This window comes from Pectinophora gossypiella, chromosome 15, assembly GCF_024362695.1.
Source record: "Pectinophora gossypiella chromosome 15, ilPecGoss1.1, whole genome shotgun sequence".
NCBI lineage: Eukaryota > Metazoa > Arthropoda > Insecta > Lepidoptera > Gelechiidae > Pectinophora > Pectinophora gossypiella.
Window position 1 is genome coordinate 1,441,887 of NC_065418.1, and position 26,976 is coordinate 1,468,862.

General features: G+C 40.4%; 1 protein-coding gene across 2 annotated transcripts; it reads right to left on the minus strand.

The window, feature by feature from the left end:
• LOC126373059 (uncharacterized) lies at positions 1–26,976 on the minus strand. 2 transcript variants are annotated; one of them, XM_050019020.1, is made up of 10 exons: positions 26,821–26,976; positions 22,811–26,278; positions 22,376–22,400; positions 17,788–17,991; positions 16,991–17,126; positions 13,858–14,032; positions 12,440–12,577; positions 10,821–10,972; positions 8,237–9,848; positions 1–7,857 (listed from the first exon to the last, which is right to left on the minus strand). In XM_050019020.1, the coding sequence occupies exons 2-10, from the start codon at positions 25,982–25,984 to the stop codon at positions 7,033–7,035; spliced, it is 6,441 nt and encodes a 2,146-aa protein (XP_049874977.1). In that variant the 5' UTR covers positions 25,985–26,278; positions 26,821–26,976; the 3' UTR covers positions 1–7,032. The 2 variants fall into 2 exon arrangements, with proteins under 2 accessions (XP_049874977.1, XP_049874976.1); XM_050019019.1 differs by having other exon boundaries at positions 22,334–22,400.

The following is a 26,976-nucleotide window of genomic DNA, read 5'->3' on the forward strand; positions in this document are numbered from 1 at the left end:
TGAGTGATAAGGATATGTTTATTTAGACAAATTCTCCACCGCCATAAGCGTTCATACAACTAAAATAATTATAATAATATCGTAACTATGTGGCTATCTTTGGAAGAAACATATCGTCCGGGCTTTGATACATTTGTTCTCACTGCGACAAAACGGAAGGGTGATAAAAAACTATGAGATGAGACTTCCAACCTCGGAGCACTTAAATTACCTATAGGTACCTGATTAGAAACATATTAAGTGACATTAACTACTGAATTTCGCGCTATGAAAGAATTCTCACAGCTGCGGCGCTGGCATTGCAGTCATCATCATCATCAACAGCCGTATGACGCCCACTGCTGGGCATAGGCCTCCCCCAAGGATCTCCACGACGATCGGTCCTGCGCTGCCCGCATCCAGCGGCTTCCCGCGACCTTCACCAGATCGTCGGTCCACCTTGTAGCGGGCCTACCCACTGAGCGTCGTCCGACACGTGGTCGCCACTCCAGAACCTTTCCGCCCCATCGGCCATCGGTTCTCCTCGCTATGTGTCCTGCCCACTGCCACTTCAGCTTTGCAATTCTCCGAGCTATGTCGGTGACTTTAGTTCTCCTGCGGATCTCCTCATTTCTGATTCGATCCAGCAGGGAAATACCGAGCATAGCTCTCTCCATTGCCCGCTGAGCGACACCGAGCCTCCTCACGAGACCCATAGTAAGCGGCCACGTCTCACTGGCATTGCAGTATTTATGTAGAATTATAATGAATTGTCATTTAGTTCCATTGAAATCCGCGAGACTTCTTTCGTCGCGCGTGCTATAACACTGACACTAGAGGTACGATCTCTGAGATAGATTAGACGAAAAAACTTGTTTGGTGTCCTGATAAGCGTACATACATCGATAACAATCGATAAAATACGTCGAATGACTTAGGAGCGTATATAACAGGTCCATAGCTATGGGCCTACCGCGCGCACATTGCCACATTCTGATGTGATCTCCAACAAAAGTTATTTTCTTTCAATTAATACCACATTTTTGTACGTGGATTAAAACTAGTTTGTCTATTGTGAGGTTTTGTTAACAATAACCAGATGGGATTTTTCAAAACAGCGCTTACGTGGTTTTGGCTATAAGGTGACGTTATAGATAAACAACATACCGGCTATTGGTCGATCCACGTGATATCCGTCGCGCCGCGCGCGATAGCGTAACCGTGCAGATCCCACTTGAACATTAATCAAACGTAAAGTAACTATTTCTGCCACTTGACATGTTTCTAATCAGACTTATATGCTATACATTGTAGCAGTACACTAAATAACATTGGTTTGTTTGTAGGGGCGACGCGATATATATCTAAGGTGGATACTATTGTACAAAAATATATAGCAAATCTATAATCAAAACTATTTACAATGAAATCAATCTTAAAGTAATGAAGTTTACTTAATATTTAAGTATATGAATATTATTGTTGCTTTTATATAAATTATGTACCTTGTACTAAATTTTATTTTATTTAGTCCCGGTAAAGCATTAACTTAAATATAGATAAATAATTAGATTAATTAACAAATACCTACTTAAGTTGAAGATGTTTATTTCTGGCAGAAATTGCTTTCAAGCAATAAGGCCGTCCAACTGTACTGTATCCTTGTGTTAATATTAAGTTCTGTGTAATATAATAAAGTATGATTTGATTTGATCTTTGAACACGGCGATATCAACGCGCTTCGAAATACACAAGATCTATATCGACGTTGATACGACACGTAACGCATACATGCGTAGGCAGCTGGTGTTATGTTATTTTTTTTTTAATAATTAGTCATCAGATGATAATGTTAGTGTTAATTTCAAAGCACTTGTAGACATCATCATTTGTGTCACTGTAAATATAATAGATAGTATATGCGTTCGCATGTAACGGGGGCTAGCGTAGGTAAATGGTTATGCATAATATATAAATATTTGTCAACGAAATTATCTTCGAAAAACGCAAATCTTATTGTCGGCTAAAGATTTGAGTCGGAGACGTCGCCCGAACAAACATAAATATTTTGTAGTTACAACGTTTTAACACTGGCCCAACCATGGTGGACCAAATAAAATACTAACTCTCAACAATACATTACTATAACATGATGTCAAACAGGAGTAAGTATAAAATTGTTGGACCGATGGGTTCATTGGTTCGTGGGAAATAGCTTTATGATACAAAAAAATCACAATAGTACACTAACTTCAAAGAACAGTACCATAGTGGAGACGCAGCTGGGAAACAACTTAACTTTCGTCTAGACTCTTCTTTCTGCCAACACATTTGACAGATAAGAGGGATTAAAAGAGCCACATGAAAGTAATTCATCTAAAAAAGCAATATTGCTATTTGACATTTGTTTTGATTGCGCAAATGTCAAATTGCAATATTGCTTTTTAGAGGAATTGCTTCGACGTGGCATTTTTAGCCCCCAGATATAAGATGCCACTCGAATGCAATCGATCGATAAGTTTCCGTGACTTTTCTACGTGTTTACGATCTAACCTCAGCTAATTGCGAGAATGAATTCTTCGCGAAAAATCAAACACTAGCCACCTGATTAGAAAACGAAGTGTAAAGATAATATAAGGTCTAAAGGATAGGATTTTAATTGAACTATTAGACAAGTTAACAAAGTTAAGGTTATTATTCTATGCAGAATCTGCGACACTAACGTCGCGGGACTATTTTACACCTGGTAATGGTGCTAAGTCCTGTAGACACCACCTAATTTTATTTTAAGTTATACGAAGACAATTACATAATTGTCTTATCCGCCGAAAAGGAAGGGGACGGATGATTGACAACTGTTAATTTTAAAATAGAGAGTGAATGAATGAATAATTCGCGCGAATCAAATAGATATCTCGCTGGTATGCAACCCGTTTGACGTGTACTGGCAACTTAATTCTATCGGGTTATTGGCCCATATAATTTTAATAGAGGTTTGTTTCAGATTTTTCTAAAATGTATGTGTGTTCCATAATTTTTATACCTGTTTTTTGAATGTAGTTTACTATTGTGATTTTGGGGATTCCTGACGAGAATTTTTAATTAAAGTCCAAAAGTGGCGACTATCTCGTTTGTGACTTTACGCTTTACAACAAATTAATGTGAATGAAAAAAAGTATCGCCCTGTAAGAACACTGCCCCCGCGGCACAGCAACCGTGTCGCGCGCGACGCGAATCATTATTACATACATACATAAACTCACGCCCGTAATCCCTAATTGGGTGGGCAGAGCCACAAGTAATCAAAGACAACTTGCAGCCACTGTTGATACGAAGTCCAAAGATGGATATGAATCATTATTACTTCGACCAATAGACACAGCGAATGCTATCTACGTAGATAAACGTCGTACGGCTATTGGTAACCCTCGATATAATTCGCGCAGCTCGCGGCGCGTTTGCTTTGCCGCGTGGGCAGGTACCAATTACATCTCTAACTGAAAGTATTGGACTTGAATTCCAAAATTCTGTCATAAATATGTGCCAGCCAGATATCTCTCCACCTGCTTAGACTTAGACAATTTTAAATGAACTTATAAAAAGACGGAGAAGTGTAGTCGGAAATGTCATTTCTAATTTGAGGATTTATCTGTGCAATTTGAGAATATATCATGTCCATCTTGGGACAATTCTCAGCGGGTTTATAAACGCCACATCGAAGCATTTAATCTAAAAAGCAATATTGCAATGTGACATTTGCGCATATAAAATGAGCGCAATGACAACACATGCCAAGCATTTTTATATGAATTGTTTTAATGTGGCCTTTTTAGACCCCAAGAGTGGTAGCGGATTATCTTATTGATAATTTAGGGCTGAAGAACATCTGCTCGCATCGCATTTTCCTATGCTTCTATCTTTTTCTGTCCTTCAGAACAATCATTTGTTAGAGCAAGACAATGCGTGAGTGGCAGAGTCGAGCGGTCGCCCGGCTGCTCCAGCAAGGTGCTCGCTCTAATTCCGAGTGACAGAAAGGGATAAAATCATAGTGTGCGATACGGACGGTCGGACGGACAGACAGACAACAGCTCAGTAATATGGCCCCGTTATGGTAGGTATAGCACCTTAAAAAACGAATAATAAAGGATATAAGAATCATTTAATGAATCATTACATTTATAAATATTTTGCACAAGCGAGAATCGAACCCGCCACTTTTTGGACAATGTATAAGAGAAGCAATACACTTTAAAAAAAATTCCCCCGGTACCCTGGTCAAGGAGACTTGTATTCTGCTATCGAAAAGAGTTTGTGTTCAAAGAGGGAAGTTTTAAATTCGATTTTCCTTTTTTATGCCATGACGAGAGATAGTGGCCCTGATTCCTGCAGACACCTAATTTTATTTTAAGTTATACCCGTCATTTTCTTGTCCGCCGAAAAGGAAAGGGACGGATGATTGACAGCTGTTAATTTTAAAATGAATGAATAACCCGGGCGAATCAAATAGGCATCTCCCTGGTATGCAACCCGTTTGACGTGTGCTGTCAACTTAATTCTGTCGGGTTATTGACCGATGTAAAATCAACTTTCAAATAATAACCCTACAGAATTAAGTTGACAGCACACTTTAAACGGGTTGCATATGAGCGAGATACCTATTTGGTTCGCCAGGGTTGTTCATTCATTCACTCATCAAAATTAACAGCCGTCAATCATCCTTTTCAGCGGATAATAATATGACATGTATAACTTTAAATAAAATTAGACGGTGTATAGCGGAATTAGCACCAATATGGCGTTCTTTTTAGTCGTGGAAGGACCGTAATCGAATTGCGGTTTACGTTTTTGCGGGATTTATGTACAAATCTGATTTGTTGTGGAAGTCTAAAGTTGAGTTTACATCTGGCTGGCAAATAAAACACCCTTTATCGTATCATATCGATTAAGAATCAAGTTATATTCTGTCAGGCACAATGCTCATCATGATGACAATTTTGATCTTACTTTAATACCTTTTGATACCTATCACTATGTATAGTCAGTGATGCTTCTTTCCCGGGAACGTTCCCAAAGTGGGAATATCCCCGTTGTAAAAACTCTTTAATAGTAAAGACACAGACTGCTTTATCAAGTCGGGACATTGGCTGCTTTTCTTTTTCAAATCATTCTTTCTTGTACTCTGGTCTTATTTGCATAAAAGTTAGGTAATGAAGCTCTTTTTTTACATAACTTTTGCGTCTCTTACTGCCGGGACAATTCCCAAAGCAGAAATATTCCCGAGAACGGCGCATCACTGATATTATGGACAAACTTTATGTAACCTGTAGTTAATTATATCTATGAAAATTGGACTGTTAAAAATAAATTATGTATATTTCATATTCATGATTAAAATGAATTAACATTTTTTTTATTGTTTATATATTTTTTTTATTATAGTATAGTGTTGAACTGTCTGGTTCATGTTTTCAAAGAGTTTAATAACCTTTGAAATTGTGTGATTTTACCTTAATGCACTACAATGGAAAAATATGCATCCAGTGACAGAACCCCAAATACTGGATCGGTACTTAAAAATTCAGAGTCCAGGACGATGTAAGTTTATCTTCATTTATCTTGCATCTACGAACTAGTTAATTTACATTCTATTTTTAAAAGAACCCCCTATATATCCCCTCCGGTTGATTGAGGGGAGGCCTGTGCCCAGCAGTGGGACGTATATAGGCTGTTTATGTGTTTTAAAAGAACTAGTTTCGAAATAGCCGTAACTTCGCATCAAGATGCAAGCTTTCCAAACTTATTAGGAACTGGACTCTTAACATTTAAGTGACTTTCAAGTATCTGTCCCCTATGATATAAGAAGACCAGGTATGCTCGATCCTATGACAAGCCGCCATTGCTAGCCCATTGATGACGTAAGTGTTACCATTCAATTGGTATCTCCAACATTCCAAGGACGTAAATTCTACTATTGAAAATTAAGTGAATTATTGACTAATATATTTAATTACTATTACATGTCACATATACAAAAAATATTAAAACTGTAAGTAAATCTTTTACTAAAAGTTCAAAATTTTCCTTTGATATAAAAACATTGGTCGTGGGTAATTTATTTACTACGAAATGGCAACGCAGGGCGGGATGACGTCAGCTGGGCTAACCTTGAAATGTCAGCTGTCAGTTTTGAGCATACCTGTCTTTTTATGCCATGCTGTCGCCGATATAACTTACAATCCCGACCAGAAACATAAAAAACAACCCTCCCGCAGTCGGGTGCCGTACAATTTGCAGGAACTAACTTTACGTAGCATAGAGTAATAAAATATACAATATCGCATTCTCGTTTCTTTATTTTCCTGGTCGTGTATACATATACATTTTATATTTATACTTATTCAACGTTAGTCGCTTCATGCAAATGATACGCTCGCTTCGGACTAAAATTATAAATGCATATTTTAATCTGACTAGAGAATTTTGAAGTCTTCTCATTGCTATTGTGTCTAATTCACTGACATCCTTACAGGCGAAAAACATCAGTGAAATTGAATATTAAGAGTCATAATTATGTAGATAAATATACCATTCACATGGTATTCTGGTAAAACCTGAATTATTTATGTAAAGTACCACAGGTAGCGTAGTACTACAGTGCGTGTGGCAGTATCGAAACATTCCCTTGCCTCGCGTATCATTTGCACAAATAAAAAAATAAAAGCTAATATTCCAGAGTAATATTGATATATTTAACTGAATCCTTGTCACCATGTTCACAGCGCTAGTTCATTCCGCCTCGCTATCCTAATATTTACACAGTATAATTATTAAGGCTTCACGGTTGCTCACTTATTGCGTTTCACACCACTACAATCACATTAAGCGTCACTCACTTCACTGAGCCAAGTCCTTACAAAGTATATCACGATATATGGTTCAATAATTTAAGGGCAGTCTTTGTACCGCACTGAACTTGGAAAATTTATTTAAGGTTCCTCATTGCGGTGCGGTCACATCGGGTCGTCGCTATACCACGACGAAGAACAGGTTTCGTTATGGTCTCTGGCCGTCAGTCTGAGTGCTAGGAACCATCTGGGGCACGACTATCCCCTGAGAAACGCTCTGGGGCACGACTAGCCCCTGATGAACGTTCTGGGGCATGACGCTCTGGGGCATCACTATTCCCTGAGGCACGACCATACCCTGAGGCATGGACACTGTAGTCGCGACTACGTTCTGGGGCATGCTCGCGACCACGTTTTGCGGAACGTTCATTACCATCTGCGGTATCACTGTTAGTGACTTGGGTATTTTGGGCATGGTCATTCCTGTAGACATTATGGGCATGTTTGGGGTAAGTACTGTCTCGCTGGTGATCGACACTGAGGAGCCCAGCTGGGGCAGCTTTATAGGAGTCGAGGTCACGAGTAACGAGGGGGAAGAGACTAAGGGTACGTGTGTCGTTAGCGACGTCACCGTGGCTGTCTTGGGCGTGATTGGGGCTATAGTTATGTTCTTCAAGCCGACGTTTTTCAGTATATTAGCGGCGTTGCTTGAGATCTGGGTTAACTCTGGCATTTCCTTTTTCTCAGACTCCTTCTCCTGAGGGATGTTTTGCATGACCGTGCCCCCGTTGCCGAGCATGGTGGAAGGCTGTATTTCTGTGACTACAGTGGTCTCTTTGTCCTCAGATTTTTTGTTTTTGTCCCCGTCTTGGAGTTGTTGCAGCTTCTCTCGTCTCATGATGCACATTTTGTTGTAGTCCTGCAGTGTGATGTGGTACCTCTTGCCTGAAGACATCACTTGCACGAGGCTCGGCAGGTTCCTGCCGTCGACCGCCACTTGTGTAGGCTCGCGAGCGATCTTCGCCATGTTTTCCTGGAATGATATTGTGAGAATTAGATATTTTCTTAACACTGTTGTTGACAATGTAGTCAAATGGCGAAAATTTTTATCAAGACATGTAATTTTTGCCATAAAATATGTATGAAAAGATTGAATCATCATCGTCTGGCGTTATCTAGTTTTTCACAAGGTCCGAAAAGAAAAATAACCCCAAAAAGTAAGAGTTTTTAGTATGTAAACATACCATGCATGCATGTTTTTGATATGGCGTCATAAATAAACACCTACAATTATTGTTAATAATTCTTGAAAAAGATTTTTCGTTGAAATTTTTCGTACTATTTAACTTAGCAAGTTATTTTAATTACATTGGCTCATCAAACTGATATGATAAGTGATAACATCAACTTACGGGAGTAATCGGCATAAGGGTAGGCCTCCACGGTTTGCTGGTTGGCTTCTGTTTCTTCGGTGTATCTTTAGTCTGTTCTTTCGGTGGGTCCTTCTTCTCCTTCGGGGGGTCGATTTTCGGGGTAGGCAGCGGCGCCGCGGCCACCTCTGTCGGGTCCGACGCAGACACACCCTTGACCAGCTGCTGGATATTATGCAACACGTTTTGTATCGCCTTCCTGCCTTGAGCATTCGGCGTGTTTATCGCTATCAACTCCGGGGGAAGCTGTTTCTTAAGCTTGTCACTTTTCTTGCTCTTAGGGATAATTCCTGGAGGAGGCATAGCCTTTTTCACCTCTTTGTCTTCCCCTTGGTTGGACTTCAAGAGACTCTTCCCATTTATCGACGGCTTCTTGCGATACTCTATTAAGCTTATCGCGGGCTCAGCCCTTCTCGGGGTGTCATTCACTACGTTATCGTAAGCCCGCAACCTGCTCTGGATGGAGTCGCTGTAATTCGCCGCGTTCGGCGTTGCGTTATGTGACAGCACTAAGTCCCCATTCCTGAAGTATTTCTCCAATAGGATAAGGTGGCGAAGGAAGCTGGATTGGTTCCCGTAAGGCCGCTGCAGTTCGTTCCATAATCTTTTCGTCTCCAAATCGTACTGTATAGTACTACTACACTTCTCCCATCCTTCAGGTGTGATGCTCTTAACATTGTTAAACTCTACACTACACTGCAAGTTCATCTCTTCTTCACCAGGGAACAACTCTCTAACAGAAATCGAAGGGTTCGTCTCCAACCTCTTCACAGGATTTAGATACTTAACCGAAGATTTCTTGGGGTCTTTTTCCACTGTCAATTTCTTAGATAACTCGCTTAGATTCTTCTTGACTTGTGTGAAGCTTTCTGACATTTGCCATTTGTTCTTCAACGTGTTTATATCTGCTGGTTTCTTGTTGGGGATAGATTCTATAGTACATTCGTCGCTCAGAGAGATGTTTTTGAAGACTGTAACACCTTCCATAGGTCTGTCAGCATCAAACACTTCAACATCATCGTTAGATTTCTCCTTATTTGCGATAGTTTGACCTATTTTCTGTATTCTCTTGGCATTCTTGTCACTTATCCTATGCTGTTGGCCTGGTTTCTGTATTAAGTTTTGTAGTTTCATGTGTTTCTGCTTATTGGTCAAATTAGGGACTTTGTTTAAGAACTGTGCTGGATTATTTTGCTTCTGTAGTAGATATTGCAGTTCTGTCTGTTTGTCTACTGGTATGAGTGGCATGTCGTAGTCGATGGTAACTTCAGACTCAGAGTTGTCGCTTGGTGCGTTGACTTCGTTCATTTTAGCTCCAGGAACGGGGATTTTGTTGGAAGAAATTAAGCTTTCGATGTCTTCTTCTAGATGGTGGGCTTTTATTTCGTCTTGGGATTTATCTTTCTCAGGGGAGCTCTCAGTTTTCTCAGAGCACTCGCTATCGGGTTTCTCAGGGTCAGCGGATTTCCGTTGTTTGGACTTGGTACGGGTCTTCTTCTTGGTCTTGCTGCTGTTGAGATCCTCCTGGATATTGGTGTCCTGTGTTTCCTGTTCCGTTTCCGGAGGTACTTCTATGTTGTAGATTTGGAGTAACCTGTGAAGAAATGTTTGTTGTGAGACTTAAGTTTTTTTGAGGATGTATAATGAACGACAGGTTCCGAAGTGACGTCACGGAGTGGAATGCACTTCCACCATCATTGTTCCCTTCATCTTATAACTTGAGTTGCATAATAAGTCCCTGATAGCCCTGTAACTGGTTCGATTCCCGGCTCATGTTTGTATTATAGATAATTGTCATCACGTGGTTTCCAGGATTTGTGCCCGGTTGATGGCAATAGGCTCGCCCCCTATTACAGTTGGCGAGGGGTGGATGTACATACCCACTAGACACCTCTGCATGCCCCTATGTTATATAGTAGAATTACCAGTCGCTTCTAATTTCTTAATTAATTTTTCATTTATTTTTCTCTCGTAAATGTGAGGTCATTATCAGACTACTATACACTTCTACAGGGTCTGCATGACAAGTGTCAATTCTATACTTTTGCGATGGAAAATTCCACTTGATATTAACTCAGAATAATGAGCAGAATCATCTCTCTCAGTATTTGTTACGATGTCACTTATACCCTGTACAAGTACATACAAGTAGCCGCACAAGTAGGTATAGGTGTTAGTGACATCGTAACAAATATTGAGGGGGATGATTCCGACCATGATTCTGAGTTGATATCAAGTGGAATTTTCTGTCGTATTTTTTTTTTTTGTTGTTTCTATTTTTATTTTTTTTGTGGAGTAAGCAAGAGAAGTGTCAGGATCGACGCAAATGGAATTGCATAGTCTCTGCTTACTCCGATGGGAAATATGCGTGAGTTTATGTATGTATGTTCAATTTTATACTTTTGCGATGGCAAATTCCACTTGTTATTGCGATACAGGCGTTATTATTATTATTAATATTAGCCTGTATGATCCCACTGTTGAGCAAAGGCCTCGGTTTTGTGCGAGCTCTATCCAGTCAGACAGGCGTTATACTATGTTATATTTAAAAAAAAGGCGATCTTACTTCCTCCTGTACTGCGTGGCGTGACCCTGGTTGTGAGTGGGCCGCTGCAGGAGCGTGCAGTAGTAGCGGCACAGCTTGCACAGCACCGGACGCTCCGTAAACACCACAGGTATACCGACTGCCTTCAGTAGCGGGTTCAGTTCCGTGTAGCTCTGTAGAGGACATTTTGGTTTAGTCATCATCATCACCAGCCCATTAACGTCCCCACTGCTGGGGCACGGGCCTTCCCTATGGATGGATAGGGAGATCGGGCCTTAAACCACCACGCGGGCCCAGTGCGGATTGGTGGTTATTAACGACTGCTATAATGCAGCCGAGACCAACGGCTTAACATGCCTTCCGAAGCACGGAGGAGCTCGAGATGAAAACTGTTTTTTTGTGGTCACCCATCCTATGACCGGCCTTTGCGAAAGTTGCTTAACTTCAACAATCGCAGGCCGAGCGCGTTTACCGCTGCGCCACCGAGCTCCTCCATGTGGTACTCACGGGATGGGAAAAGGAAAAAGGGAAGACAAAGGAAAAGATGGGAGGATGAAATTAAAAGGTGGCTGGAGCAATATGGAGAAGAACGGCACTGGATCGGGAATTGTGGTGCACTCTGTGGAGGCCTTTGCTACAGGACAAACTGGCACATTAAAACTTGCTGTAATAGATATAAGTAAATAAGTAATGAGTGCATGATTTCGCCAACAAACTGTCTTTCAGTTTGGCGAATGTCTTTAAAATTGTAAATGGTCTTATATTGTTATTAAATAAATAAATAAAAAAAAAAACATGAGAAAATAGAAAATAAACTACTATGATACTTTAGTATTTATAGAAACTATAACATAACATAACAAATACTTTATTGCACAAACAGGAAAAAACAAAATACAAAACAAAATAGAAATAGAATGAGTACAATAGGCGGCCTTATTGCTAAGTAGCAATCTCTATAGTTATGTTATGCAAAAAAAAGTCAGTAAAAAAGGCTTATATTATTATTATAATAATTGCAATAATCAATATAATCCTTAGTATTGAAATTTTACAATCGATATAATCGATTACATCTAACAAATTGTTAGATCATAATCGATATAATTGTAGAATTTCGAACTAGGGAAACGGGTTCGAATAGGCTTGTTGCCAACTAGTCAAATCAGTTCTTTTTTTTAAAACGTCAAAACGGGAATGTAAGTTTCCTTACGATGTTTTCCTTCACCGCTGAGCACATGATAATATAAGATCCAAACATTTATTTATTTATTTAAAGGGATAGTAACAGCTTATCAATATAAGAATTACAAATGGTAAAAAACATGTTGCAAGCCAATTATAACTATCCACGGTTTACATTTTGTATGATTGAAGCAATGTAGGTACGCATACATAGGTACTTAAAGAGGAATTACATTCTAAAGACTACAACAGAGTAACTAATAGGACCTAGATATAATTATTATGAGAACAAAAGAGGAGGAGAAAAATTTTAAAACAAATATAAACTTAACTAAAAGTGAATTCGAAAACAAATTCGACAGTCATTGGTTTAGGTATGCGCTGGATTCGAATCTGCGACCTCAAAGTGCACGGCTCTCACTTTGGGAAGGTGATGAAAGTGTTATAGGACTCACGTGCAGCAGGTGCACGTTGTGATGCTTGGTGATGCGGCGGCGGCACAGCACGCACGCCATGAGCGGCGCCAGCGCACGGTGGTGGTCCGCGCACAGCGGGATGGTGTGCAGCCCTGGGTAGTCGCCCTCCAGCTTCAACTGACAACCATTACACACATTACTAAGTTTATTATTTAATGAGGAATTCTATAGTCTCTGCTTACCCCGGTGGTAAATAGGGGCGAGTTTATGTATTTATTAACGGCCTCTGTGGTCCAGTGGTTGAGCGTTGGACTCACGGAGGCCCCGGGTTCGAATCCCGGTGGAGACATATCACAAAAATCACTTTGTGATCCCTAGTGTGGTTAGGACATTACAGGCTGATCACCTGATTGTCCGAAAGTAAGATGATCCGTGCTTCGGAAGGCACGTTAAGCCGTTGGTCCCGGTTACTATTTACTGATGTGAGTAATCGTTACGTGAGCCATGTCAGGGGCCTTTGGCGGCCCAATCATAATCCTGACACCAGGATTTGAGGCTGGTATTCCACCTCAGAACCCACACGATAAGAAGAAAAAGAAGACTTACTAAACCATAGCCAAACCATAACCATACCCAATAGCCAACCATAGCCACAGTTATCCTCTAATTACTACTTAAATAAGGGAGTAGAATGATTTTGTATTTTTAAGTATTGCGATAATATATGACCTAAGTGCGTATACATAAATTACACAATCAACAAGACTTAAAGCATAAGCACAAGAAGCGGGTACGGCTAATCGACAGGCATAAAATTTATGGAACACGTCAATTTTCAGCACAAATCTAGAACAGCCCTATAAAAAATGTACATTGGCTAATAACCCGACAGAATTAAGTTGACACCACACGTCAAACGGTTTGCATACCAGCGAGATACCTTTTTGATTCGCCCGGGTTATTGATTAATTTAATCATTCTTCCTTATATTAAGAGCTGTCAATCATCCGTCCCTTTCCATTTCGGCGGATAAGAAAATGACGGGTATAACTTAAAGTAAAATTAGGAGGTGTCTGCAGGGATCGAGGTCAGTGTCTCCTGAAGTGAAAGGTGCGGTGCTTACTGGGTTTCCACCCACCACAACCACCTGGCTTGAATCACCTGATTGTCCGAAAAAGTAAGATGATTCCGTGTTTGGGAAGGCACGTTAAGCCGTTCTTCCCGGCTATAAGCCGTAAAACACCTCCACCAACCCACAGTGGAGCAGCGTGGTGGAGTATGCTCCATACCCCTTCTGGCTGATTGAGGGGAGGCCTGTGCCAGTGGGACGTATATAGGCTGTTTATGTGTCTGCAGGAATCGGGGCCAATATTAATGCGTAGTGTCTGTGTAAAACGAGGTTGTTTGTATGAAATGTATGAAGTGTTTAAGATGATGTTACTTGATGATAAACTCACCAGTTTATTAACGCTAGCACGCATCTTGATCAGCCATTTGCGGCGTATGGAGTGGTCGGCGAGCTTCCCGCAGCCCGCGGTGTGGCAGATGGCTGGTCTTCCCGTAGCTGCTGCTTCCGGCTCCTCCTCGCTTTCCTCGTCCTCTGGAGGCGATATCGGAGGCTTCTCTGTGCTCCTGTTTTAACGGTTAAATCAGTTTTCATCAGAAATGGGAGTGAATCAAAATCATTTATTCAACGTAACATAAACTTGAGGAGCTCGGTGGCGCAGCGGTAAACGCGCTCGGTCTGCGATTGTTGAAGTTAAGCAACTTCCGCAAAGGCCGGTCATAGGATGGGTGACCACAAAAAATAAAGTTTTCATCTCGAGCTCCTCCGTGCTTCGGAAGGCACGTTAAGCCGTTGGTCCCGGCTGCATTAGCAGTCGTTAATAACTATCAATCCGCACTGGGCCCGCGTGATGGTTTAAGGCCCGATCTCCTTATCCATCCATAGGGAAGGCCCGTGCCCCAGCAGTGGGGACGTTTATGGGCTGATGATGATGATGATGAATATAAACTTGTCGAAGGTCAATTTAACATTTTTTGAATCTACGTCATTTCGCAAGGTTGTTTTGGCTGAAGAGAAGATATGACAAAAATGATAGAAAAAATGAAAAAAACATAGTCACTATGAGCTTGTGGCACATCGGCTTGCTTCTCAAATGGGGAGCGCGGGTTCGTACTTCAGTACCGGACTTGCACCAATGAGGTATTAATTTATCTTAAGTGCAGTTTTCACTTTTTGAGTGGTAGAGTGAGAAACAGTGTGATAAGACAGAGATGTGGTGTAAAAGACGATATAGTGACTAGGATTGAGAAGGGAATGTTAGGTTGGTTTGGACAAGTAGAGCGGATGAAGGATAATAGAATTGCAAAAGCGGTATATAAAGCGAAAGTTGATGGTAGGGCTGGCAGAGGAAGACCGAGAAGGACTTACGATGACCAAATTGGAGATGTCCTTAGAAAAGGTTCAATACGATCTACTCTGAACCGGCGTGCGTGTATGAAGCGATTGATGAATGTGGAGGAAGCAAGAGAAGTGTGTCAGGATCGAAGCAAATGGAATTCTATAGTCTCTGCTTACCCCGGTGGGAAATAGGCGTGAGTTTATGTATGTATGTATGTATTTTTCGAGTAAGCCCAATGCATACAGAAGTAACTTGTACTCAATTATTTATAAATAACAACAAATGTGTATGTTTTTAAGTGTAAATGGCCTAAGCTGTGCAAGCGTGATGCGCTTTTAGCCTTCTTTTTTTTCTCATTTAAATTATCTTTGCTGTAGTTAATTTTGCATGCCGTTGTCACCTATAATTAGGGTAACAATTACTCTTGTTTATATATATGTAACTTGTAATGTATCTATTGTTGTTAACTCTGTTGGTGACCATAAATAAATAAATAATATATGCAGTTTTCAGTAACACAGTCGCCTCGACCATTATAGATGGCGATACGGCTCACCACCCATCACGTTGGTCTAACATAAAGTTCTGTGAGTTCTGGGTACTTAGTTCATCTTGCGATGGATATACCTCAGGCTAAGCCCACGCCTATTTCCCACCGGGGTAAGCAGCGACTGGGTACAATTACAATATTATTATAAAAATCGTAAATAATTTAGTTAATGATAGCAATAAATAAACTACGTTAGTATTTTGGTCATATGTTAGGCTGAATAGTTCGTTGACAGTTATAAAATATTTTTCTATATATGGCAACACAAGAATGGCGTTGTCAAATCGGACGGATTGATACACGCTCTCTTGCGCTGGGGACCTTGTCGACATCGGACGTGTTTACCAAGTTAAGTGTTATTTTCTTGATACCAGAATAAATAAGTGTGATTACTGTTCTTCCGCATTTTACTACACATATAATTAAGAATATTACGGTTATTCTCCGCCCCGCACCGATTCGTATCGGGCGCCTTACCTCACCCCCTCTGGGTCCCACTAAATGGCGTAAGTCGTTAATGAGTAAGAAAGCGCGCGCGGACTGTTTGTCTCCCTCGCACTTATGCGGTAAGGCGGCACACGGTAAGAACTATATTCTCGTATGGAGTGTCAGGGGGATGGTATTCAACAATTATAAAACAAGCAATATACAAAGTTCCCACAGGAGAAAAAAATAAGTACCCACCCCTTAAAGTTAACTAGGGATGAGCCATTTACATTACATAAAAGTTATAATAATATTATAGTTTTATCAAGTTTCATGTGGAATATACAACTTTTGTAAATAGGAAAATTATGACGTAGCAATTTGCTACGGCGTAGCAACAATGTAACCATCAAAAGTTGCAAGATTCAATCTGCATTGTTTCCCGGTTCGATTGCCAATGGGGATATCCGAAATCACTTTGTTAGACTGTCCTTTGTTTAGAATAAGCTGATTGTTCGAACAAGTAAGGTGATTCCGTGCTTCGGAAGGCACGTCAAGCCGTTGGTCCCGGTAACCCAAGCACTTGATATTTCCCTCCTTAACGGCATAACGGCTACTCTCTCCGCCAGCGGCTGAGCTAGGTTTACTCCACTCGGTTTTATTTTAGTCTTTGTAAAAAAGGTTATTAAAAGATTAGTTTTTATCTAGAAGATATGAATGCATGGGATTGACTGTCTGGGAACTGATATTAGGCAGTCAAATTACTAAATTGTATAACAGTATTTTATGTTTTCTTTTTTAAAGAAAAAAATGAAAAAAAAATCGAAAAAAAATAATCAAAAGAATGAATCGATGCAAATGGAATTCTACAGTCTCTGCTTACCCCGGTGAGAAATAGGCGTGAGTTTATGTATGTATGTCGTCTAGGGCCCTGTGCGGAGGTTTTTCTTGCAGCTTCTTTTCCCCGGCTATACAGCTAGATTTAAACGGATGAGACGTTCCTTGTGTAAAAAAATAACGATTCAAAGTGTAACTATGTTACCTACTGAATAAAGATATTTTTGAATTTGAATTTGACGGTAGATAGCATTCGTATCGTTTATTGGTCGACGCGCTCAATATGATTCGCGACGCGCGCGGTGCGGATGTCATGATCAGACCCGGTCGGTGTTCTTATACTATGGTATGAAGTGTCTGGGGTATGCTTACGTGTCGACAGGCGGTGTAAGTAATGGAGAGGGTAGCTTGGCGGGCCGCTTGCGGTAGGAGGGGCAGTTGGCGCGGCGGTCCACATGGCGGTAGCACGCGTCGCAGAGACAGCTGTCTATGGTCAGCTTCTCTTCGTCTGAAATCACGAGACACACTCATATATTTTTTTTTTGACGTGACTTATTGTAGTTTTGCCGCGGATGGCATTTACTACTTGGCCGGACAAATGGGGAGCGCTGAACGCTCTCACCCGGTACAACGTTTAAGACAACAGGCCTGAGGGTGCCCAGTTGGGCGCGAACCTCGGCTTTAAGAGGAAAAATATTTGAAAGAATTAATCGACCCTAGTGGGAAATCGTCGACCACGCCGGCGCGGCGGGGTCGGTATCGTAGTCCTGAAGTGTTTGGTGTCACAAGCTGATTGGCTGCCTCTATGTTTAGGAGACACATACTCATAAGCAATGACATCGTATACTATAGAAAAAAAAGGATGATTCAGACCATGATTGAATCGCTATCAACAGGAATTTTTCTTTGCAAAAGTATAGAACTTAATTTATTAAAAAAGCATTAAATTTTCTGAGGGGGACGACTTAGCTCATTATTCTGAGTTAATATCAAGTGGAATTTTCCATCGCAAAAGTATAGAATTAAAAATAATTTAAATATCACAAAAAAATACATTAATTTTGCGACGGAAAATTCAATTTGATATCAACTCAGAATCATGAGCTGAATCATCTCCTTCAGGATTCGTTACATCATTACCACATAATACAGTAACAAACATAACTTACTGTCCAGAACCTTCTTCTGTCTCTCAGCACTCTTCATCTGAGCGATGTGGCAGGGCGTGTCGAACAGGCCAAACTTGCCGCCGCAGTAGAAACATTGGTCCATGCACAGTCTTCCCGGATGGATACTGAAAGACGAGGCCTTCTCCGGGATCACCAGGTTTAAGGTTTCCTTAGGCTCCACGGGTTCCGGAACTGCTTCGCCATCTGGAAGACAAAGAGGGTATCTGTTATGCCGACACGCTTCATATCATCACCAGCCCATTAACGTCCCCACTGCTGGGGCACGGGCCTTCCCTGTGGATGGATAGGGAGATCGGGCCTTAAACCACCACGCAGGCCCAGTGCGGATTGGTGGCTATTAACGACTGCTAATGCAGCCGGGACCAACGGCTTAACGTGCGTTCCGAAGCACGGAGGAGCTCGAGATGAAAACCCATCCTATGACTAGCCTTTGCAAAAGTTGCTTAACTTCAACAATCGCAGACCGAGCGCGTTTACCGCTGCGCCACCGAGCTCCTCAATGCTTCATATCATGGTATAATAATAAAGTAATAATCTTTAATCGAATTGATCGCGTTAAAAACACTGCTGCGCTCAAAAACCGGTATAGCTGACGGCAGGAAGACCGCCAGGCTAAAGTGGGACTGGGCTGGACACGTGTGCCGCATGCATCCGGAACGATGGGCAAAGATCATCACGCACTGGGTACCACAGGACGGACACCGTAGACGTGGTAGACCCCGGAAACGATGGCGCGATCTCGACGGTTATCGAAAAGACTGGATAGAGCTCGCACAGAACCGGGATACTTGGAAAGATATGGGGGAGTCCTTTGCCCGGCAGTTGGATCATACAGGCTAATAATAATGCGCTGAAGGCTCTCACCCGGTACAACGTTTAAGACAACAGCCCTGAGGGTGTTCGTCTTCGTCTGAGAGGAAGAATATTTGAAAGAATTCATCGACCCTAGTGGGTCGATTAACACGTTCACTGTATAACTGAAAATTAGATATCAACCCCTCACGTGCAATGTTATTTTTCTATAAACACATTGGAATTTATGTGCATAGACACACTATGGCAAGAAAAAATGTGGCCCACATATGGGACACGCACGTATGAGTTAAAAATGTATTGTCTCATAAATATGTGGTTCATAGACAGTTAACGTGTTAACTACTTTTATTATGATATAATGATTTTGTAATAAATAAACTATTATGAATATTAGTTTTTTTAGCCATGCCATAGTTGGTCCAGGCTATTAGCCGCAAAAAACACCTCCGCCAACCCGCAGTGGAGCAGCGTGGTGGAGTATGCTCCGTACCCCCTTAGGTTGATTTAGGCCTGTGCCCAGCAATGGGACGTATATAGGCTGTTTATGTTTTATGTTATGCCTTAGTTAATTTCTCAGTTGCAGAAATTGATATCTTATGAGGGTAATATACTTTATAAGTAAGTTTTAAATAAACAGCCTATAAACGTTCCACTAGGCACAGGCCTCCCCCTATCAACCGGAGGGGGTATGGAGCATACTCCACCACGCTATTCCACTGCGGGATGGTGGAGCTGTTTTTACTGCTATTATCCGGAACCCACGGCTTAACGTGCCTTCTGAAGGTCGGGATAGCCAAACAAATGACAGTCACACTAAGTGATTTCGACAATGTCCATATCGGAAATCAAACGCGGACCTCCACATCATGAGCACAGTGCTCTAGCCACTAGACCTCGGAGCCTGTATATATTTTTGTTTTTATGAATATTTCGATGCCATGGCTGGCATTCAATATTCTCTTATAAAACATAAAATACCAGAATCTCAACTGCCACAAATTCAACAAAAACTAACTCAGTGTAAATTGTAATTTTTACCTCATCATCCCCCTAGCATTATCCCGTTTTTCACAGGGTCCACTAACCTAACCTGACGATTTGACAGGTCCGGTTTTTTACAGAAGCAACTGCCTGTCTGACCTTCCAACCCGCGAAATTGTAATTTTAACCAAGTTAGGTTTTAATATATTAGATAATTATCATGCACATAACATAATGAGTGATTATTTCATAGTAAAATAGTTATTTAAACTAGCAGCACGCTCCGACGGCCATTTTGACATAATAAAGTACAGCAATTCGCTTCATCAATATATAAATTAATATGAAACTTATCTTCTTCTATCATGTGGGTTGTGAGGTGGATTACCAACCTTATCAACCCCGGTGTCAGGGTTACTATTAACCCGCCAATGGGCCCTGACATGACTCATATAACGACTACGTACTTACATCAGCAAGTAGTAACCGGGACCAACGGCTTAACGTGCCTTCCGAAGCACTTTAACCTTCTAATTTCATGGATAACAGACATATGCATCTTTTATTTTCGGGTATAAATGAAGACCCTTTTTATTACACCCACGCACAATTACATCTTCCACCCATTATTATTCTGATCAAAATAAAGAGAAGCAATATAGGTAGCAACGTAATTCTATACATAATGTGATCCAAATGTCAAGCAACAATTATTTTTATATATGCTTCTGCCATTACATTGTATTTTGAAATAATGATGTACCCGAGTAATGAGAAAATAGGTAATTATCACGTTAAATGTCGACAGCGCCATCTATATTATTTTTGGGGAACGTAGCCTGGAAAGTTCCTCATTAACATAAATAAAAAGCAGGACATACGTCAAAACTGCCATCGTAACGTGCCGGTAGATTAGGAAACATACACCAGAAAACCGTATACTCATGGACATAAAACACTGGACACACACAGTTGTCTCGACCATTGGCGATACGGCTCACCACCTGTCACGTTGGTCTAACAGAAAGCTCGGTGAGGTGTGGGTACTTAGTCCATCTTGCTATGGATGTACGGTCACGAGCATTAATATGTATACACTTTGGTACCATGTCACATTAACTTTTTTGACAAATTGAACTGTAAGTCTCACTAAATGTCAAATATGTTAGTGCGACAGAGTCCTAAAGCGGGTACATTATATTGCTCATGACTGTACCTCTTGTCTACCCCAATTGGGATATAGTCGTGAGCTTATGTTATCGACATCACCATCATCATCTCCCTAGCATTATCCCGTTTTTCACAGGGTCCGCTTACCTAACCTGAAGATTTGACAGGTCCGGTTTTTTACAGAAGCGACTGCCTGTCTGACCTTCCAACCCGCGAAGGGAAAACCAGCCCAATACTGGTTAGGTCACATACCTCCGAAAATGCATTTCTCGGGAATGTGGGAATTACTGACATAAAACATTAAAATATTTAAAAAAAATCTACATAGGTACCTATGTTATATTTATAGTGCCAAAGTGGCGGAGTAAAGATGTTTTTTGTTTTAAAAATATGTTATAATTTGACTTAGAAATTCATCCCCTAAAGGGGATGAAACTATATGTCCATGAATATACGGTAAATGTAAGAAAGAAATAAAAGCTTTAATCAACCTGACATTGCACAACTAAGAGCAACTAAATGTAATAAATATAACTATAAATTATGTTTTTCGTGACATTAGAAACGATTTTTTGACAAGATCTATTTTTTTTCCTTCACGCTTTAAAACACTATTGTTATAAAGATAAATAACATAATCTCAAGAAACTATTTGGCTCTGCCTAGGCCACTAAGTATTAATATCGCGAGCTTAAGTTTTTTTTTTTTATTTAATTTTTTCGCTTTTGATCACAATCTGAATAATATGATAATAAGTGAAGATATACGCTTAACCGTATAACCGCGAATCTTCACTTAGAAAAAAATATTAAAAAAGCTAATAACCGCCATTTTGAAACAAATTAAGGATAACATTAAAATTGGCTAGTTGACTGGGTCAAAGACAAATTATAAAATGATAATTTAGAAATGGAAGCCAGTCTAAGATGATCAAAAATCAACCTCATTTTACTTTTCGGCTTATTTTCGAATTTTCTTTATGAATTAAGTAACAATGAGTACGACGTTTGACCGCTTTTATTGATGACGTCACAGGATAGTATTTCCGTACAAATTCCTAAGAAAACTTTCGTTTTGCTGTTACGTATAAAGCATCTTATTTGAATAGATTGTCATGTAGCCTATTATCGAGAACAAGCTGCTTGATATCATAGTCAAATGAGATACTTTTAACGAATCGTCAAAAACTCTACAGATTTTTTATGGAAACTGTACTGTCCGTGTGACGTCATCACTAGAAATGGTCAAACGTCGTACTCATTGTTACTTAAGTCATAATTAAAATTAGAAAATAGCTCCAAAAGAAAAATGAAACTGATTTTTGATCATCATACATTTGCTTTTATTTCTAAATTAGCATTTTATAATCTATCTTTGAACAAGTCAAATGCCCTATTGTTTTTCTCTGTATTAAAAAGTTATAAAAAAGATATTAAACACAAAGCAGTAGAGGCAAAAAAATCAAAATCTATAGCTCCCCGACTACCCCGGAAGGTATAAAGCGTGAAGTTTATATTGCTCGTAGTTAAGCGTGCGTGTGAGTGCAATGTCCACACACCATGGTTGTTAAGCCGATTACTGTATGACTTTCTGTGCCCACCGTCTGAAGGCGCCGACGCGTTTGCCTGTGAACAAAAATATATAATATATTTTAATATCCATGTCGTGGCCAAATCTTAGAATTGATCATTTCATGATGTGGTCATCATTTCATGAAATAGAATATCATTCGTTGGTCACATCATGATGCAGTTTGGCCATAAAATAATATCATGAAACTATATTCCCAAGTGGGGTAGTCAGAGGTTCCTATAGCATCGCATGAGTTAACACAGTTGGCTATGGACCATTACAGACGGCGATACGATTGGCCACCTACCACGTCGGTTTAATATAGCCCGGTGAAACGCGAGTTTTAATTTCAATAGATCGATAAATAATACTTATTGAAATTCAGTCAAGACTTTAATTCAAAAATTCATCCCCTAAGGGGCTGAAAGTCATTACAAAATTAAAAATAGATGTATATATTTACCTCTTTCCTCTCAATGGTGTAGTAGGCTTCATCTTCGTTAGCATCCTGGCCCTCCTCCGGTTGAGGCTTTCCTCTGTTCTTGCTCTTCTGGAAGGTCATCTTCAGCGAGCTCCTGTACTTCTTCTTGTCCCGGTCACCAGTGCCCCTGTTCAGCTTTATCACAGTCTTCAAGGTCCCCGTGTAGTCGCCAGACCCTGCCTTAACAGCCTTACTCTTATTGCTCATCAAACCACCATAGATCCGCTCCTTCTCTTTCAACTTTTCAATCTTAGCTTCTTTAGCTGCCTTATGGGTCAGCAACCCAAGAGTCCGCAACACGTTTTCTTTGCGCTTCTGACTCTCAGGCGTCTCATGTAGCGCGTTGCTCGGCCCCGGCAGACTTTCAATTGAATTGCGAGCGGATTTACTTTTCTCGCCTTTCACTGTCTTAGCAGGTTTCTCCGATTTTTCTACTTTAGTTTCTTCTTTTGCTTTAGACTTCGGCTTTTCGCTATCTGTGACTTCAACTTTTTCTTCAGGTTTTTCAGCGTCATCCACTTTCTCAACATCTTTTGGTTTTATCTCCTCAGGTTTTGGAGACTTAGGAACGTCTACTTCTGTATCATTTTCTTTTGGAGTTTCAGATGTTTCCGCCACTTTAGAGCTTTCCACTTTCGCGATTTCAGTTGATTCCGTTATTTCAGGTTTGGCTTTTGAAATTAGCGTGATTTCTTCAGGGATATTTTTCACGTTATCTAATGCAGCTGGGAGAGGCTCCGCTTCCATTGGCTGCGTCACTTCATGCGACTTTATGGCTACAGTCGGCGTGATCGAAATTTCAGACGATTTGACTTGATGTTGTGGCGACTTGATCTTCTCTATGGTTGCCATTACGTCATCGTTACCCGATTCTGATGACTTCCTTGATATTGACTCTCTGGAACTTCTAGAGCTACGTTTAGTGGCGTGAATATCACTCGCGGCTCGAGGCAGTATGGATATCTGATTGGTATCTAATACGACTACGTTTTGACTCTGGTTAGTCGGATGTAAAGTCGCGAATTGATGCAAGTCGACTTGAGTCGACGGCGTCTTGTCGACCGATTTTCTTATTTCAGTCAATGTCACGTCTTTGCCCAAAGACTTCTCAAATATGCTGATAGCATCAGTTTCTTTAGAATGATTAGAACTTGTAGATTCCTTGCGGGAGCTAATACTGTTCCTCTTGATAAGTGTGACTGAATTAGGTAGATCCACGTCGATAGATTTTCTTACTTGATCCCTCTTAACTATTGAGATAGCAGAGTTATTTTCAAAGCAACTCAGGACGTTTTCCTTTTCCATAGGTCTTTCAGGTGACCTTACAGTCTGAATATCTTTCAGAGGTTTAATGTCAGCCCCTGATTTAGGAATTAAAACGACGTCATTAGTAACCATCAGTGATTTACCGTCGCCTGGTTTAGTTTCAGATTCCTGTCTCTGTCTCCTCTTGTCAAATTCTTCAAACTCTTTCAAGCGATCCATCAGTTTATCAATACTGGCCACAGTACTACATTTATAAGTTATTTCTTGTTTGGGGGAGTCACTCGATTTCTCAGTTGAATCCTCTTCATAGTGTAGTCTAATATTTTCGCTGTCGTCAATCTTTGACGGCGTGTTCTCGTTGGTAATTGAAATACCATCTTTGTCTTTTACAGGAGTTTCAGGAGGATTAATACTATTGCTTTCAGAAAGCGCTTTAGAAGTACCATAGAATTTAGAAGCAGACTTAGTTTGTAATTGGTCATTTGTATTTTCAGCTACTGATTCATTGGTCATCTCACAATCACGGTCTATGTTTTGGTCTAGGTTGTTGATGAGATCATCTATCTCTTTTGATAATGATTCAAGGGTTTCTTGCTTGTCTTCGGAGGCGTCAGTAGAGGTGGCGTTTACGCCATTCTTGACACCTGGGGTAGAGTTAGTGCGTGACTTCACATTTTTCTTGACTCTCCTCCCTTTTCTTATGTTCTTTGAAATCTCCTTAGAATTGAAAGTCTTGGACATACTATTCAATATGCTATTACGGGCCTCAAAAAGCGTATCATTTTCAGTCTTGATCATTGATTTTTCTCCTACATCTGAAGAATTTAAATTGTCTAATTTTAGCCTATTACTATTATTGTTGTCAGAGTCTAATGAAGTACTTCTTTTTAAGCTCAGTGATTTCTTATTTTTCTGATTTGTGATACAACTACTATCAGTATCCAGTTTGGTTTCAGCTAATTTGGAGTCATCATTAAGAGAAGGCACTTTTTCAGTAGTAGAGATCTGTACATTATTTTCAATATCTATGTCTAGGTCAGTCTTAGCTTTATCTAATTTTTTGTTGAGCTCCTTACTGTCTGTGTCATTGAGTGATTCACTGAGACTCAGATCAGATTCTGTGATATCAGAGCATTTAGAGATCTCACTTCCATCTCTGGAACAGGAGCGGCCTCTTTTCAGCTTCTTGGAGTCTTCAAGACTTTCTGTTTCTGGGGCTTTGGAGTCAGAGAGCAAACGGCGACGCTTATTCTGCTCTTTAATGACTACTTCATTTAATAGGTTAGCTTTTGCTTTTCTAGGCTTCCCACTGCGGAGATTCTTTCCTTCAAACATTGATGGACTATTGCTCCGTTCAGACCTCATGGAGTATGGGCTAGTGCGTGGGCCAAGCACAAGGCTACTGGGTGAGTCTGCAAGAACTGACTTCATCATGATCATATCAGAGCTAAGTCTAGGCCTCCTGCCAGCTGTACGGGGACTTGAAGACCTAGAATTAGGTGTGGTATCATCAATAGGCTCCTTCTTGATCTCAGATGCAGGTATTAGAGGAACAGTTTCCTTGTCTTGAGAATTTTCAGGTTGAGGTTTAGCTACTGGCTTCCTGCCCCGTCTCACAGTTTGCTTGATAACGGCTTTCACCGCTTCCTTATTGACAACAGCTTTCTTGCTCCTCAATGCCTTTCTTATACCAAGAGGTCGCTTCTTGATTATTGCTTTAGGTTTGGCTACATTTTTCTTGGGTTCTTTGGATGGTTTAGGATCATCTTGGCTTGCTTTGTTCTTGTCCTCTTCATCTGAAGCTTTCTTTCGGGCTCGTGTCTTGGGCTCAATAGAAGTATCTTCATCGGTACTTTTCTCTAATTCTTCCTTACCCTGTTTGGTCTTCATGTTGGAATGTGTGGTGGGAGGCGGTCCCGTTCTTCCGACATCAGGTTGACAGTCAGTTAATTTCAGGCAGTTGATCTCAGATTGATCAATGAGATGGAGCGAGATTGGTCAATTGATTTGTCTGTCTCCGGCCCTCTTGCTTTATTTGTTCCTTTGATTTATTCCCAATTTATAAGGTTATTTTAGAACTATTCCACAACCACTATTAGGTAAGAGGTTTCTCTTTCTATGACTGCTCGTCCTTTATATTAGCGTAACGTCGAACAGCACACGTCTAACATACGCCATCTGGACCTGAAAAGCAATAAATGCTCATTAAAGAGACTAATAGACTGCAATTAGCAACGTGGTATTATAAACCATCGCTCGAATTACCCTAATGACTGTGATGTAAATAAGACACAAAATATCCAGTTTTCTAATATAAATATTTTAGCGATTCGTAGAACATTCTATTAAATAATTAATTTTAAGAACTTTCGGCCCAAATTCCGCGTAAAACAGCTTCAAATACCTTAGTAAACAAAAGCGGGCTCGAATCTCAAGCTCGTACAAATATGACGTGGGTTTTCAACGATTTACAGGCGTAAATTTATTCAAATTAACATTTAAACTAGTTTGATAACAAAAATAAAACTTTAAAAGTTGTTTACATCGGTCGTCACTTAGAAAATCGCGCCGGAAAACTCATGAAAATCTCATGTTTTGGTAGTTTCACCTCTCGAGTGACATCTAACGCCACCTACAGCTGAGCGACTGCGTGTGCGTCGAACGAAAGCACCAAATCATTTCCCTAGCCGTGGCGCACCTCGGATATGTCCTCACAAAATACTCACAATTCATCCAATGGAACTTCCAAAAACCACAATAAACAGTTAAATGGACACACAACGCACCATAATATGCAAAAAAGTTCAATATAAACACGCGATAAAACTTAGAAAACGATTTTTGAAAAGCACAAATGTCTGCAGGCGTCCGCCATAATGTTT

Bases quoted from the DNA above. Each gene is read 5' to 3' on its own strand.
- LOC126373059 (XM_050019019.1), bottom strand. From the start codon at position 25,984: ATGAAGACCAAACAGGGTAAGGAAGAATTAGAGAAAAGTACCGATGAA. The intron at 10,973-12,439 runs GTGAGTCCTATA...TGTCCTCTACAG, and splicing joins ACAACGTGCACCTGCTGCAC to AGCTACACGGAACTGAACCC. The intron at 9,849-10,820 runs GTAAGATCGCCT...ATTTCTTCACAG, and splicing joins GCCACGCAGTACAGGAGGAA to GTTACTCCAAATCTACAACA.